We start from the raw sequence: 15,270 nt of genomic DNA on the forward strand, positions 1-15,270 counted from the left end.
CATTGTTATTCTGTAATGCTGTTAGCAAAAACATGATATATTCCACAAACCATTACTCAAAGAGTCTGACTGTTATGGTTACTGAAAAATATTGTACTTCCCCAGAGCAGACGTGTAAAATGCTACACTGAACTCGAGGAGAACATGCAGGAATGGCTCAGACTAATCATCCATATTTAGGCATTCAACGTTCAGTTTATTATCCAGCTGTTGTGAAGGTTGCAAACTTTCTTTCATGACTGGATTAGAGTCTTGTATTGTACATTGCTGCCTGACAAAAATCTATTTAAATATAGATAGTATGGGGAAGTCCAACAAATCAGACGTAACAATTAATCAAGTAACAATTATTTTGTCAGTTAATCTGAAGCTTAGTAGTTCGATTAATTGAGTAATTAGACAGACCAAACAAACAAATACATAGTATTTAAATTTTTATATCAAAAATGTTTAATGGAATTCCCAATATTTTTTGATTAATTTGATAATTGATTAATGATCTATTCATCAATTAACTTGTGTAGCCCTACAATGAATACAGTCATGTTGTTTCATCAGGTCATGCTATAGAGTTTGCCACGACACCGAGTGTTATCAAAGAACTGCCTTTTGCAACAACAACAGTGGTAAGTTTATCCACCTTGATGTTCATGAAATATATTTTAAAGTTATATTTTGAAAGAAGAGCATTTACACACAACATATATGAGTGGTTAGCACGCAGGCAACACAGCTAGGAGACCCGAGTTCGATTCCACCCTCGGCTATCTCTGTGTGGAGTTTGCATGTTCTCACCGTGCATGCGTGGGTTTTTTCCGGGTATTCCGGCTTCCTCCCACATTCCAAAAACATGCTAGGTTAATGGCCAAATTGTCCATAGGTATGAATGTGAGTGTGAATGGTTGTTTGTCTATATGTGCCCTGCAACTCAACACCATTAAAATAATGGTTCTCTTCATGTCCCAGGCTGAACAAGACATATGCTCAATCACTATTCCCCTAATGCTTTATCTATTCTGTGTGTATCGGCACTCCGTGGTAACATCCTTGTGATTGTAAATACCTGCTGTTTCCTCAGAGAACCACTGAAGTGAGCCCTCCTGTTGACAGCAGTGTCCACGATGAGGTCCAGGATTCAGAGTCAATGCCAGTTTTGGGTTTTCTCAAGGCTCTGCCCAATAGGACCATTCCTCACTACACAGCCAACAACCTCACGCAGGTCTCAAACACACACACAGATACACAGACGAATGTATCTGTATCGAGAACAAGTGTTGCAACAGTTCCTTGATGTTAGTTTCATTCCACCCAGGCGTTCCTCAAAAATGTGGAAGAAGTCCTGTCCTCTCCTGGGTTACCAGAGGTAAATTAGTTCACACTGTTCAAACATGACATCGCCTAACAGACACATGCATATGAATTCATTTAGGACAATATTTTACCTGTTTTTGTACAAAAAATAGTGCTTCCTTGAGAAATATATGCAAGGAAAACGTAGATGTGTGGCATCCTGTGGTATAAGTCCTGGCTCAAACTTGGCTTCATATCCAAAAACAATACTGCCAGAGAAAAGTGTGCGGTTTTAGAACATTGAGTGTTCAAAATAAACTGCTTGTTTTAGTTTCTGCAAGCTGAAACAGATGTTCACATAGTAGATTGCAAAAGATATGGTATTCAGTAAATTCCCATACCTTGGCCATACACTTTGAGAAACAGTCGTGCTTTAGTGCTCACAGATTTTAGTCTAAACCTTTTCTACCAGGGCCACATACTGAAGAATCAAAGGATGTGGTATAGCTAAGAGATTCTATGTATCAAAGGGGACCTATTATGCTTTTTCCAGTTTTGTGACCTGTAAATGTTGTTAGAATGATGTATTCTTGTCTTAAACGATGCCAAAGTTTCGGTTAATGAGGTTTGCATATTGGGTAATGAGCCTTGAAAGTTTTGGATGGCTCTGAACGCTCGGTTTCAGAGAGTTTATTCTAACACTAGCTCACTGTGACATCACAGTGAGTCTTTAATGTTTTAGGGAACTCTAACTTGCCAAACTGTTGATGAAGCCTGATGCCACTTGGTCGTGTTGAAGAGTCAGCATTGCAAGCACTAAGTAACAGTGGTTGTCTGTGTAGCATTATAGAGTGTGCTTACAAGCGCACAGATGATAGCCTTTTACCACCACAATCGGTCGGTCTACCCAAGTTTTTTAAACACGAGTATTACCGCAAAAAACATGTAATTAACACATTTCCACTACCGAATCTCAAGATTGTCTGCACTCAATAAACACGGACCTACATTACCACTCTTTGAGTTCATACACTGTAAGTCAGGGGCCTTCAACCAGTAGATCATGAGTTACCAGTAGCTCCTAACCACTTTTCAAATAGCTCTCCAAATGGTTTATTCATTTATTATCAACTCCTATATCGACAAAAATTTGGGTTCAGGAATAAATGAAAAAAACGTTTTGGAAAGCCAAGGAAATACAGCTGGAGTAGACGCATGTTCTGGAAGATCTAGAAAGCTTACTGTATGGCTTATTGTTTGTAGCTGCTCACAACTCAATACAAAGGGCCAAAAATGAGCACAATAGGTCCCCTTTAAAAACAAAAAAAACAGCTTGCCTCTCAGTTTTAGGCACATTATTCATATGATTTTTTTCTCTTTTGATATGACACCTTTTTGTGCTTTTTTTAAAAAAAAAAATATTTATTTATAAATATTTTTTTATCTAATCTGAAATCAAGTAAAACATACGCAAAATCAGTCTGGAGCACCCAGAATTGTATCTGAATGCCACATAAGATAAGACACAGAAAATCCAATACAGAAAATACGCCATTTTTTTATGCAGTCACATGAAGCGATGCTGAACATCATGAGAAGCGGTTGTAAAATGATGTTTGTAAAATGAAGTTTCTGAACTTTGTTGATGCAGCAGTCCGGTCCTGTGGTCAGTGGTTTGATCGAAACAGTGGACCGAGTAATGGGCCGCATGGTGGCTAACCTGGAGCCCAGCCCAAACTCTCTCATCTCTCTGGGAGGGACATCGTTTGTTGCAGGTCGGTACTGTGGGAGCCTCCCAAAAAAAAATGACTCACTATTTGTATATTTTTGTGGTAACATGATTAAGTCATCGTGTCGTTGATTTTCAAAGGCGGGGTCATAAAAACTGTTCGTTTTTATCTTTGGCATAATATTATGTTTCACACTACTTGTTTCTCCACATCATGATTCCCACCATGCTATTGTGGATTTTTGCCTCATGTGTTGTTTCATCAACTATGACCCCCACAGATTACCTTTTGATGAAATTGCCACAGAACTACAACTTGCAACATTACCGCTTCCCAACACAGGGAAAGAACTACATCTCCGTACCCGTGGAGGCTTTCACCATGCAATGTGAGTTGCAAAGCTATCTTGTGTATCAAAGTTGCAGCCAAGGGAATGTGCTTTGGCCTCAGCCCTTCACTGATGTTATTTACCTCTGAATTACTTAGTTAAGATTTAAAACGACTGACATGCTATAGCTTAGAGTGTCAAGGACGGCCTTGGGAGCTTTTGTGTGGCTTTATGGTGCAATGTGGAAATCCAGCGCTGACTTTAAGGCTAGCAATTACTCTTTCATTCAGAACAGCAAGAATGAGAGACAGCACATTTTCTCCACTTTCCTCTGTCATTAAAAAGAATGAGAAATTTAGAGCAGCTATTAGGGTGTGCATTTAAGCATGTTGCCTTTTATGTGCAGGTCACTTTCCCCTGTCTCCCCTTGGCCGCTACATGCATTACTTGACCCACAATGACAATTTTGTAATGTTTAAAACAATATTCTCGTGCCCCGCTTTTACTCATGTATTAACCAATGAATGTTGTATTTTGGTCTTCTATTCTGTTTACTTGCTTTATTCAACTTCACTCTTCTGTAAAGTGTCTTTGAGTATTTTGAAAAGCGCTATACAAATAAAATGTATTATTATTATTATTATTATAAATCTGCTGAACGTTTATTCTATGAATGTGAACTCATAGCAGAAAAAGGTCAACGGCCTTTGAAAAGAGGAACAGGATAATTAAGAACTTCCTCCAGTTCCATTGTTTATCTTGCAGCATTGAGGTGGGACCACACTGGGTGATTGGTCAGATTAGACCCCCTGCTCGACTGATGAAGTCATGTACAGTTTCATAAGATTTCCCAACAACCACATGGCTTGGAGACCCCCTCCTTTTCACCAGCGTGTGACTATTGCAGTGTTCTATTTGGAGGCCGGTGCCAGCACGCGGCAGCAAAGCAATGTTAATTAACTTCACTTCTTTTTGCGTGTTTTAGCATCACTGCTTTACATTCCTGACTCGGGCCTTGTACACTCAACGGTGTCCCATTTCTGTCCTTCCTCTCAGCTCAAACCACCATTGTTGGCCTCTTCTACCACAACATGCACAGCTACTACAAAGAAATCAGGCCTGTTGAGACCAGGTAACATGGCATCACCATACTAATTTGGTCACGTTTATTCTAGTCTTTCCAAGTTTCCTTCTTCATACTTCCTGTGTGTGGGGAAAGCGGCGGGGGAACAGGTCCACTGACTCTAAGGCGCCTGTGTTTCCTGAAGGGCTGAAGCCGGGACCCTGAGTCTTATCTGTCCCCTCGCCTATCTTTCATCTCACCACTTGCGCTCCACTGACTGATACACCCTGCTATTAGCACTGCTGCTCCATTACACCAATCCAAACCTTGTCTCATCCCAGGGGACAGCTTGTCACCGTGACGTTTATGTTTTACCGTATGTGACATATCTATGATCATTTTGTTCCCCCCACGCTAGAACATCCATCCATCCAGTTATCTATATTGCTTGTCTATAGTAGGGTTGAAAGTGAGCGGCTGACTGGGCTCGAACCATGACCACCCATCCCCACCGAATAAGACTCGAGCATGCTAGCCAGTCGTCCAAAAGCCAAAACTCTCAACCTTTGCATGCCATTGAACTGCCACACTATCTGGCATCCATTAAACCTCATCTTTACTAAGACAGTTGAGTGTTGCTCCTTCTGCTATTTTAATGACTCGTCATTCTCTCTTGTTAGGATTAACGAAGCTGCTGAGTTCAAGGATCATAAAATCCAGTTTGCAAGCTGCTTGATCTCTCTGAATGTGGAGCCTTCACCAGCCCTGTCGGTCAACCTCTCCGGAGCACCTCTCATCAAGATTGTTCTGACCCATGTTTTGGTGAGAATCCACTTACACAAACACACAATCTGTCCAGGTTTCCTCATAGTTGACTCATGTGTTGATGTTCCATTAAGCTTGGGTGAGCCAGTCCTACTGGGAAAATAGTGTTGCTTAGATTTTCCAGTTGGTAGAAACGGTAGTAGGGTGTGGGACACCCACCTTATCACAGGGCTATGATTTGTCTGAGGTTACAGTAGATGGGTCTCCTTGTTTGAAATCTAGCAGCTCTATTTTGGGTGTTCCTATTTGTGAGAGATGAGTGTCGACCAATGACTATCGTAGCTGAGTACTTGTGATACAAAGAGCAAAAACCTTTACTGGTTTTCACTGGGCTGTCTCACCTCCATCAGGAAGCACATGGCTTCAGAACTGATAATGCTAATATGACTTCTGGGCTGATGGTACGCTACTCTACAACTTTTACTGTAGGCTTTGAGCAAAAGGTGGATATACTGTGGACTACATTTTGTCATTGTTAAAGATGTACATAGCGGCGTGACTAATCTAATTTTATTTCTAGTACAAGACATAACGTGGCTTGGTACATGATCTTAATGCTGGAGTTGAACTCACACCCTCCAGATTAGGAACCGGGTGCTCTACTAACTGAGCTACGCCGGAAAGATTTTTCGTACTCATCATGCGATGTGAATGAACTTGTATGTTCACTGCTGTTCATTTTGTTGCATTTTGATAGTTTCAGTTTGGAGTTCACTCTGTAGTCAAGCCAAGTTTATTTATATAGCCCATAATCACAAAAGAGCCTCAGAGGGCTTTACAAGCAGGCAATAGGCGACAATGGATGACATCCCCTGACCTGAACTCCCATCCGGGCAAGAAAAAACTCAAAACCCATTTGAGGAAAAAAAAATAAGGAACCTTGAGAAGGGGCCGCAGAAGGGGCGGGATCCCCCTTACAGGATGACCAGGCTGCAATGGATGTCGAGTGGGCAACATAAGACAAAATATAAGTATGTACGAAGTAAGTTCAAATAGCATAGTCGGCCGGTAGAGATACAGTAAAAAAAAAACAGAAATTCAGAAAAATATTTCTGTTCCCAGTGGGGCGATGACAGAAAGTAATTGAATCTAAAACACTTATTTTGGCACCTAAATTGCATTTAAAATAAATTAATTTCACATAATTCAAATATTTGCGGCATAAGAAATGGATGGATGGTTCCAAACAATGATTATGAGTGACGTCTCTGCACATGCTGTCACGTTAACCATAATACCTGAAGCAATCATGCCATCAAACTGTCCGCGAGCATGATTATATGTTGTTATATTTCCTTCCCATTCACTTTAATTGGTAGCAGGTCTGCAAAGGGCCGTCACTGGGTCCGCCATTTGGTGATCGGTGTTCTAAACTCTAATTCCATTTGTTCTTTGGCCATCTACAATATCATTCAATAGTGTTGAGAACCAATACATTTCATAATTTTAAATTATTTTAATAAGGGTTTGAGGGTATTGAAGAGAATAGGGAGGGCTCTGTAATAATTACAACAATCACTTTTGTTGCAAATGTTGATCCAAAATCGAAGGAGAACATCAAAATCAAGCCAGAAGGTTCAGAGGGAGGGGGGATTGAGCCGTGTGACAAAAATAGATATTTTTCTGGGTGTGTCAATTACTTGTGGTTTTTTCGCCATTTGCTGCTGGTCTCAGGCGTAACCCTCGTGAAAAGTGGGGATCATAAATCAATGTTCTATCCTTTGTGCCAGTAAATTACCGTGCTATTCTTCTCATTTAGCTACAGTCAGTGGCCTTAGACCCTGTGACGTCACTCTGCATAAAAAAGGCAGTCATTTCATTTTCAAGTGATTTATTGTCAGGAGTTATTCTCTCTTGTGGGCGAGTAAATGGAAACCATGCAGCTTTGTTTAGCATTATTTTCCTTGGTGAAATAAATGTTTATGCTGCAATTTTCTGGCATGATTCCTGTAACGATGATGACTATGTTTGTTTGAGCACACACCGTGGAAGAAGCCTTAATATTGTTATTTTAGGAAAGCTTGAGATGTTCACGTGCCCTTATTTGAATCATGTATCACTATTATTATCACCATTATTAACATGCTGGAATGCATGCAAATGGTTATTTATATAGGAGCTGATCTCCAATTTGGCATTCATTTCTGGCTGTGAATTGGCCCAGAGAGTATCAGTTTGTTTTTTCTCTTACCGCTCTCCTGTGCAGACCTGATTTAGTAAAAATGCAACTATTTTTGGAGTACAAATGTATCTGGCAGCTGATGAATATCCACCCTACGCCCTCACAGTTTGTGGTAGACCTTTCACGTCACTGTTTACGTTGCTCTTTATTGTCTGCACAAGCTCCATTTCAAAGATGTCTTCTCATGGCACCAGTACTGAAGCTTAGAATGTGTGATTTGCAGCTGACCTCTCTGTTTATCGCTAGGGGAGTTGACACGCACCCGGCAATTTCATTAAAACCAAGCAGGGAGAATAAACGCGTCGAAGGCAGATATGTGTCAGTCGGTCCCGGTTGCTGTGGTTACAGTTTCGGTCGAGTTTTTATCCCACATTATCATTAGTTTTCCTTATCAGATTCATGGCAAGACTAAACACGCTAACATGGACTGATAGTGTCGGCAACCTTGTGTCATGGCAGGTATCGTCTACAGGTGGTGACCTTGTATTCTTGATTGATGTTACTGTACCAGCATGGTGAGGTCATGCCATTCCCATAAGGGTCAGTCATGCATTGCATGGCATTAGGCTAATCAAGTTAGGTTCCCAGAGAAAATGTTATCAAGACTCCTGGAGGCCCAAATGCTTTCTCACGCCACTCAGCTTCTTGTTGATTAGAACCTGGCACCGTCAGAGATTTATTAGCACTATCTGACTTATTCAGATGGAGGGTGAAGGGAAAAGGAAGAATGGGAGGCATTGGGGTCTGTAGTTAAACATTAAAATCACTGACACCTCCTCCATGTCTTCTCCCTTAAAGCAGCAGCAAGGGCTAAAAAGATGAATGAGTTAAAAAATGAGAGTAAATTAAAAACAGATTTTAAGAAGGAGCCTGACATTACAGGCGTATAAAACCGTGAATGAGTTTGGTAACCTCATAAAAAGTACCAAGATGGTGTCACCAAATGGTGACAAGTGAAAAAGAGGAATATGGACCTTTATGTCACTGAATGTGTGAAGTATGCCGAGATGTTGCACAATACCGATGACAAACAAGCCTTTATTCGAAGGTGAAACGGTTCCCAGTGCGGCCAGCAGCCAGCCATAGTAGCTACCTGCAGCCCTGTCATGCCCGCACCGGAGGGGGGGCTATATCGGCGAAGGCGTTGGATGAGTAGGAGGTGTGAGTGCGAATACGTATGTGTGTCTTTGGTTGCACAAGTACCCCTGTCAGGTGCCCAATCTTGGAGCTCAGTTTGCAGTGTATCATTGCGATAAACAGCAGTTGCCATGGATGATGCCTCGTATGACATCATGAATAAAAATCGTTCGAACAAAGCACAGTGGAACCTCAGTTTTCATATGCCCTCTTTTCATCTGATTTTGTTCTGTTTTTGACTAAAATATGTCACAAACATGCCTCGTTTATCAGTCAAAGCACCCAAATGTTGGTGACTCAGTGTCTGTGAAGAATAAATAGTCATTACTTTAGAGTTGGGACACTACAGACAGATTATTTCAATTTACAGTCTTTCTTTAGACAACCAGCACCTGTCACTAAATAACTGTTTCTAGTAGAAAAAGTCTACTTGATGATTATCATCTTGGAGTCTAAACAGGGCATTCAAGATAAGCGTTATAATTTCCCTTGTGCCGGCATTGATAAAACATTGAAGGACAAAGAAACCAATACTGAAGCACCAATTCAAATTAAAGCTAATAAAGTCCTCATGTTTCCATTAGAGACTTGAAGCTGGGTTTCAAAACCACAGAAAGTCGTCATTCCCTTGAAACTTGCTTGACAGTGATTGGCAGTTTTTTTTTCCTGCAAGGAAAAAATATTAACATTTGTAACAGTGGTCATTTATTCATCACCGTCTAAAAAAAGTATTACCATAACATTACATGCATTCATCTTGAAAATATTAAATGACTGAAATATAATTTCAAATGCACAGGGTCAGTCACTGGAAAGTAGTTTGATGTGCCATGTCCAAACATAGCACCAAAGATGATAATGCTTACTTACAGCAGTCTAACAAAACCATGGCCAAACTTAACCTTTACAATACTAATGTGTCATAACACATCCCTATTTTACATTACCATGTCCAAAACAGTAAAACTGTCAACCCTGCCTGCCTGTGCCCACCTATATAAACACAACTGCATTATTGGTAATAATGTTAACATGCCTTACCACCACCCTATTATGCTATGTATTGAAGCTGCGGCCAATTCAAGCATATCTGTGAGATGAGGTTGCATGATTCCATATGTTCCATGCTCTCAAACCACTCTGCCAAGGCTCACAATGATTCTATTTCGGCCAATATGCAGTGTTCAAACTAGGCTTTTGAAAGCCAGGAAATATTACACTGCCTGTGGGAGTTAAACACATGAATTCATTCATGGAAAATCATCTATTCATACCATTTTAGCTCTACAAGAAATGACAAAAACATTTGCCGTGTTTGTTGGTTGCAGCCAAAGTAAAAGCCGAGACCGAGACCATACCGCGAACCTTGGTGGTGTCTGTATTGTAGTCGTAGTGAGGTAGACAAAATACTATTATAAACCCACTAGTTGGTATCCGTTACACGCTCACTTCTGCTGTTCTAATGCTAAAATTATTATACTCATTTTGGGGTCGACTTCTTCCGCTGCAGACACGCTAGCCTGTTAGCTTCAACTGAGCCTCCGGGCTTCTGCTCCGCCCCTCAATTCCTCCTGCATGCATGAGGGAGATACAGCACAAATTCAGTCTATATTGATATCGGTGACATGGTTGGTTTTCTTAATTTCATTCATTCATTTTCTACCGCTTTTCCCCACGAGGGTCGCGCTGTCTTTGGGCGTGAGGCGGGGTACACCCTGGACTGGGTCGCCAACCAATCACAGGGCACATATAGACAAACAACCATTCACACTCACATCCATACCTATGGACAATTTGGCGTCACAAATTAACCTAGCATGTTTACCCGGAGAAAACCACGGGGAGAACATGCAAACTCCACACAGAGATGGCCGAGGGTGGAATTGAAACCTGGTCTCCTAGCTGTGAGGTCTGCGTGCTAACCACTAGACCGCCGTGCCGCCGCCGATATCATGCTTAAATATCAATATTATTACTTTCAGGGCTCACTTCCAAATGCACAAACGTCATTATCTGATGCGTTGGCATCGTTTAACACAACAATACAACATTGTAACAACACTTGGAGGCTTTGAGGTCAGAAAAGAGGAAAAGCTTTTAAACTTAAAGTTTTAAAAGCTGTTACGGTTTGCGGCACCAGACAATTTTTCATTAGTGGCCAAAATGGTTCATTTGTTAGTATACGTAGGTTGCCAACCCCTGATCTCTTCATCGTAGAAATGTCATTTTTCCCGATTTTCCTCAACACTCCACATACCTATCAACACTTCTCGTTTTCAGCGTCCACCTCTCAGACTGAATGGAGACCACAGCTGCGTGTCTTATTGCGTGTCCCCTGACACAATGACCTCACTCTGGACCAGTTGTGCCTCGCTGCATGCGTTAACATTGGAAGGCCGTGCCCTGTGTGTTGGTTTAAAGCCAACTCGTAACTCCAAAAACTTGTTGCAAGTCTGTGATCTGCTCTCCATCAGGGTCACAACTCACATCTCCATCATGCTTTTCTATCATAGCCTGACCATCATACAAATGGAATGTCAAAACACACACTAATTGTTGCCTTATCAGAGTCATTGGAGCAAATGTCATTTTGTTCAAAATGTAATATCACAACTTTGCTAGTCTTCTCCTATACAAAGGTAGACATTTCACATTTTTACCAACTCTTCAAACATAAGTGATGAAACGTTTGGCTTTTTGTCAGCTCCCAAATGGCTCCTCCATATTTTTTTGCTGCCTCCATAGACTTCTGAAATAATTGTAAAAATACAATTATCTATAAAATGTATTGTTTGAATGGTTTTATTTGTATGCACAACGTGGAACAGTTTCCAACACAAAAATAACCAGAAAAAAAACAAAAAGAAAGACTAATTTCACTGAGACAAAAAAGGTCCAATCTAATTATGGGCATGAACTGCAATGCTAATTGCTAGGATGTTAGCTTTTACGCTAAGTTACGCTAAGCATGATGACAATTAGGATGTTAGCATTTTAGCTAATTTTCTCATGTCTAAAGGCAAATACACACATGGCATGATGTAGGGACACTATGGGACTGCCTTAACGCTTTTGGGACTTAGTGCTTTCTGGCTAGATGCTACCATGCTAACTAGTAGCATGTTAGCATTTTAGCTAATTTACTCATGTTTAAAGAAAAATACACACATGGCATTATGCAGGGACGTTATAGGACTGCCTTGACACTTTTGGTACTTGAAGCTCACTAGGTGAAGCTTGCTAGGTGCTAGCATGATGACATACATACATACATACATATCGGCAGGTTGCATGCCCATCAAAATTTCTGCAGGAATTTTCTAGTTGTATGTATTATTTTTAAATCTCCAATAATTTATAATGAAACAACACAACATCAACCAAAATGTACACAACACAACCAAATATTATACAACCAGTGATTTCAATTGCAGCTCTAACAAAAAAAACGACTGACGGCTTGTACACTTCAAAGAGACGACTCCCATCATTCACTTCAAAGAGTCCCTGTGGGATTTTCTGTGTTGCGTCTAAATTGAGACCAGCAGTGAAAATATACTGTCACTGTCCATGTGCTAAAAAAATGAATTGAATTCAGATGTGTATTTGATGTACAAGTACAACTCACACAAACAGTCATCTTAACAAGGAAGTTGAAAATGTGTGTGTGTCGCTGAATCACTTGTTTGTCTCGACTCTTGATCTTTGTCTTTTCTGTGTCTTGCGGTCTAACCGGGTGTTGATGGTTCAGCTTTCAATAGGCTTCATATTCCTATTCCATATTCCATGCGATGGGAAGTAGAGTCGCGATACCAGCTATTATATGGAGGTATAGAGACAAGCTTCACAGACAGTCCCATTATAATGTGTTTGAACAAGAGTGAACAGGAAGTATATCTGTGGCGGGCTGCTGCATGATTTACCCATCAGGCCCATAGCCATCTTCACACAGTGCCAGTACAATGCTAATACAAGCATATTAGAGTCATCACCATAATGGATAGCACTGTATTTGACAATCTTTTTATTCAGAATAATCACCCTCAATCCAGCAATCTACTCTTTTATTATCCTGTCTATTGTTATTGTCCAATCTCTTTTTCTTTTGCTCTCTTTTGTTTTATGAGGCTCGGAGGAATTTCCACGGTGGTGTCACCTTCTGTTGTTAATAAAGAATTGGAGCACCAGCTGCACTCTTGGCTGGGAAATGCTGAGGCCTTATAGGACACCCGGGAACAAAGTGGTGGGCTTGGCCAGATCTCCTCGCACATTGTAACACTCACCAGTGACTTTCGGTCTCCTCCTGCTCTGCTCAGATATCAACTTGAAACCACATTGTGGATCTACCACAAACAGAGAAGTTGCTGGGGGGTTACAAGAGAAGAAAACATGGCCAAGCAGTATTTCCCACATGCTGTGATCAATTAAAGAAGGGGAAACTCTTTTGATATGAAAACAATGAAAATACATATGAATTGTCACAATGTGTGGAGTGGGGACTAAATTAACAGCAGACCTACAGGAACTGAGAAGCTGACCGTTGATGAGAACGACGGGAAATTGAACAAAAATGCACAAGGAATCAATCACGGGGAGGAACAAAGTTAGCCGATCTTCAGCCAGCAAATGAATTGGTAAAAATAAATAAACAGGAAATTGAACACCACAGGATAAACAATGGTCTGACAAGGATGAGAAAAAAATCAAAAATCACTCAGTTATCCAGACCAAGCATATTTTCATATTAACTCACAAAATATATACAGTGAAGAAAATAAGTATTTGAACACCCTGCTATTTTGCTATTTCTCCCACTTAGAAATCATGGAGGGGTCTGAAATTTTCATCGTAGGTGCATGTCCACTGTGAGAGAGATAAACTAAAAAGAAAAATCCAGAAATCACAATGCATGATTTTTTAACAATTTATTTGTGTGATACAGCTGCTAATAAGTATTTGAACACCTGAGAAAATGAATGTTAATATTTGGTACAGTAGCCTTTGTTTGCTATTACAGAGGTCAAACGTTTCCTGTAGTTTTTCACCAGGTTTGCACACACTGCAGGAGGGATCTTGGCCCACTCCTCCACACAGATCTTCTCTAGATCAGTCAGGTTTCTGGGCTGTCGCTGAGAAACACGGAGTTTGAGCTCCCTCCAAAGATTTTCGATTGGGTTCAGGTCTGGAGACTGGCTGGGCCATGCTAGAACCTTGATATGCTTCTTACGGAGCCACTCCTTGGTTTTCCTGGCTGTGTGCTTCGGGTCGTTGTCGTGTTGGAAGACCCAGCCACGACCCATCTTCAATGCTCTGACAGAGGGAAGGAGGTTGTTCCCCAAAATCTCACAATACACGGCCCCAGTCATCCTCTCTTTAATGCAGTGCACTCGTCCTGTCCCATGTGCAGAAAAACACCCCCAAAGCATGATGCTACCACCCCCATGCTTCACAGTAGGGATGGTGTTCTTCGGATTGTACTCTTCATTCTTCTTCCTCCAAACACGCTTATTGGAATTATGACCAAAAAGTTCTATTTTGGTCTCATCTGACCATAAAACTTTCTCCCATGACTCCTCTGTATCATCCAAATGGTCATATGCAAACTTAAGACGGGCCTTGACATGTGCTGGTTTAAGCAGGGGAACCTTTCGTGCCATGCATGATTTCACATCATGACGTCTTAGTGTATTACCTACAGTAACCTTGGAAACGGTGGTCCCAGCTCTTTTCAGGTCATTGACCAAGTCCTGTCGTGTAGTTCTGGGCTGATTCCTCACCTTTCTTAGAATCATTGAGACCCCACGAGGTGATATCTTGCATGGGGCTCCACTCCGATTGAGATTGACCGTCATGTTTAGCTTCTTCCATTTTCTAATGATAGCTCCAACAGTGGACCTTTTTTCACCAAGCTGCTTGGTAATTGCTCCGTAGCCCTTTCCAGCCTTGTGGAGGTGTACAATTTTGTCTCTGGTGTCTTTGGACAGCTCTTTGGTCTTCGCCATGTTACAAGTTAAAGTCTTACTGATTGTATGGGGTGGACAGGTGTCTTTATGCAGCTAACGACCTCAAACAGGTGCATCTGATTCAGGATGATACATGGAGTGCAGGTGGACTTCTAATGGGCAGACTAACAGGTCTTTCAGGGTCAGAATTCTAGATGATACACAGGTGTTCAAATACTTATTTGCAGCTGTATCACACAAATAAATTGTTAAAAAATCATGCATTGTGATTTCTGGATTTTTCTTTTTAGTTTATCTCTCTCACAGTGGACATGCACCTACGATGAAAATTTCAGACCCCTCCATGATTTCTAAGTGGGAGAAATAGCAAAATAGCAGGGTGTTCAAATACTTATTTTCTTCACTGTACAACCTACCAGTACATATAAGATTACCATTTTAAATTGTTTAATTAAATTAATTTCTTAGTGCTTTTAGTTTTGGTGTCCTTGATTTAGGAACAGAGACGCTGCAATGTTGACCAAAACATGGAATTATCTGAACCTAAAAATTGGTGTTTTTTGACCCATGGCCCATTTCAACACAAAATGAATTTTGGGCAGACCTACAGTCGGTTTTAGAAAAAATTGGGTGTCCCAATTGATGAGTATCAGCCGATATCAGTGAAAAAGTGTGGTATCGATATCGGCCATACTTGCTTTATAACGCTGATCAGCTCCAGAACAAGCATGTCTGCGTGTTTGGGACTTCCT

At 40.9% G+C, this 15,270-nt stretch overlaps 1 protein-coding gene across 1 annotated transcript in view; it reads left to right on the forward strand.

The window, feature by feature from the left end:
* adgrd1 (adhesion G protein-coupled receptor D1) overlaps positions 1-15,270 on the forward strand; it is a 35,287-nt gene that overhangs the window by 6,527 nt on the left and 13,490 nt on the right. Inside the window, exons 8-14 of the mRNA XM_058070939.2 lie at positions 559-626; positions 1,079-1,219; positions 1,313-1,363; positions 2,942-3,065; positions 3,301-3,408; positions 4,405-4,480; positions 5,092-5,233. Coding sequence (XP_057926922.2) covers positions 559-626; positions 1,079-1,219; positions 1,313-1,363; positions 2,942-3,065; positions 3,301-3,408; positions 4,405-4,480; positions 5,092-5,233 — 710 coding nt within the window. The remainder of the gene's footprint in view (positions 1-558; positions 627-1,078; positions 1,220-1,312; positions 1,364-2,941; positions 3,066-3,300; positions 3,409-4,404; positions 4,481-5,091; positions 5,234-15,270) is intronic.

Source organism: Doryrhamphus excisus, linkage group LG3, assembly GCF_037039965.1.
Source record: "Doryrhamphus excisus strain RoL-2023G ecotype Guam linkage group LG3, RoL_Dexc_Guam_v1.1, whole genome shotgun sequence".
NCBI lineage: Eukaryota > Metazoa > Chordata > Actinopteri > Syngnathiformes > Syngnathidae > Doryrhamphus > Doryrhamphus excisus.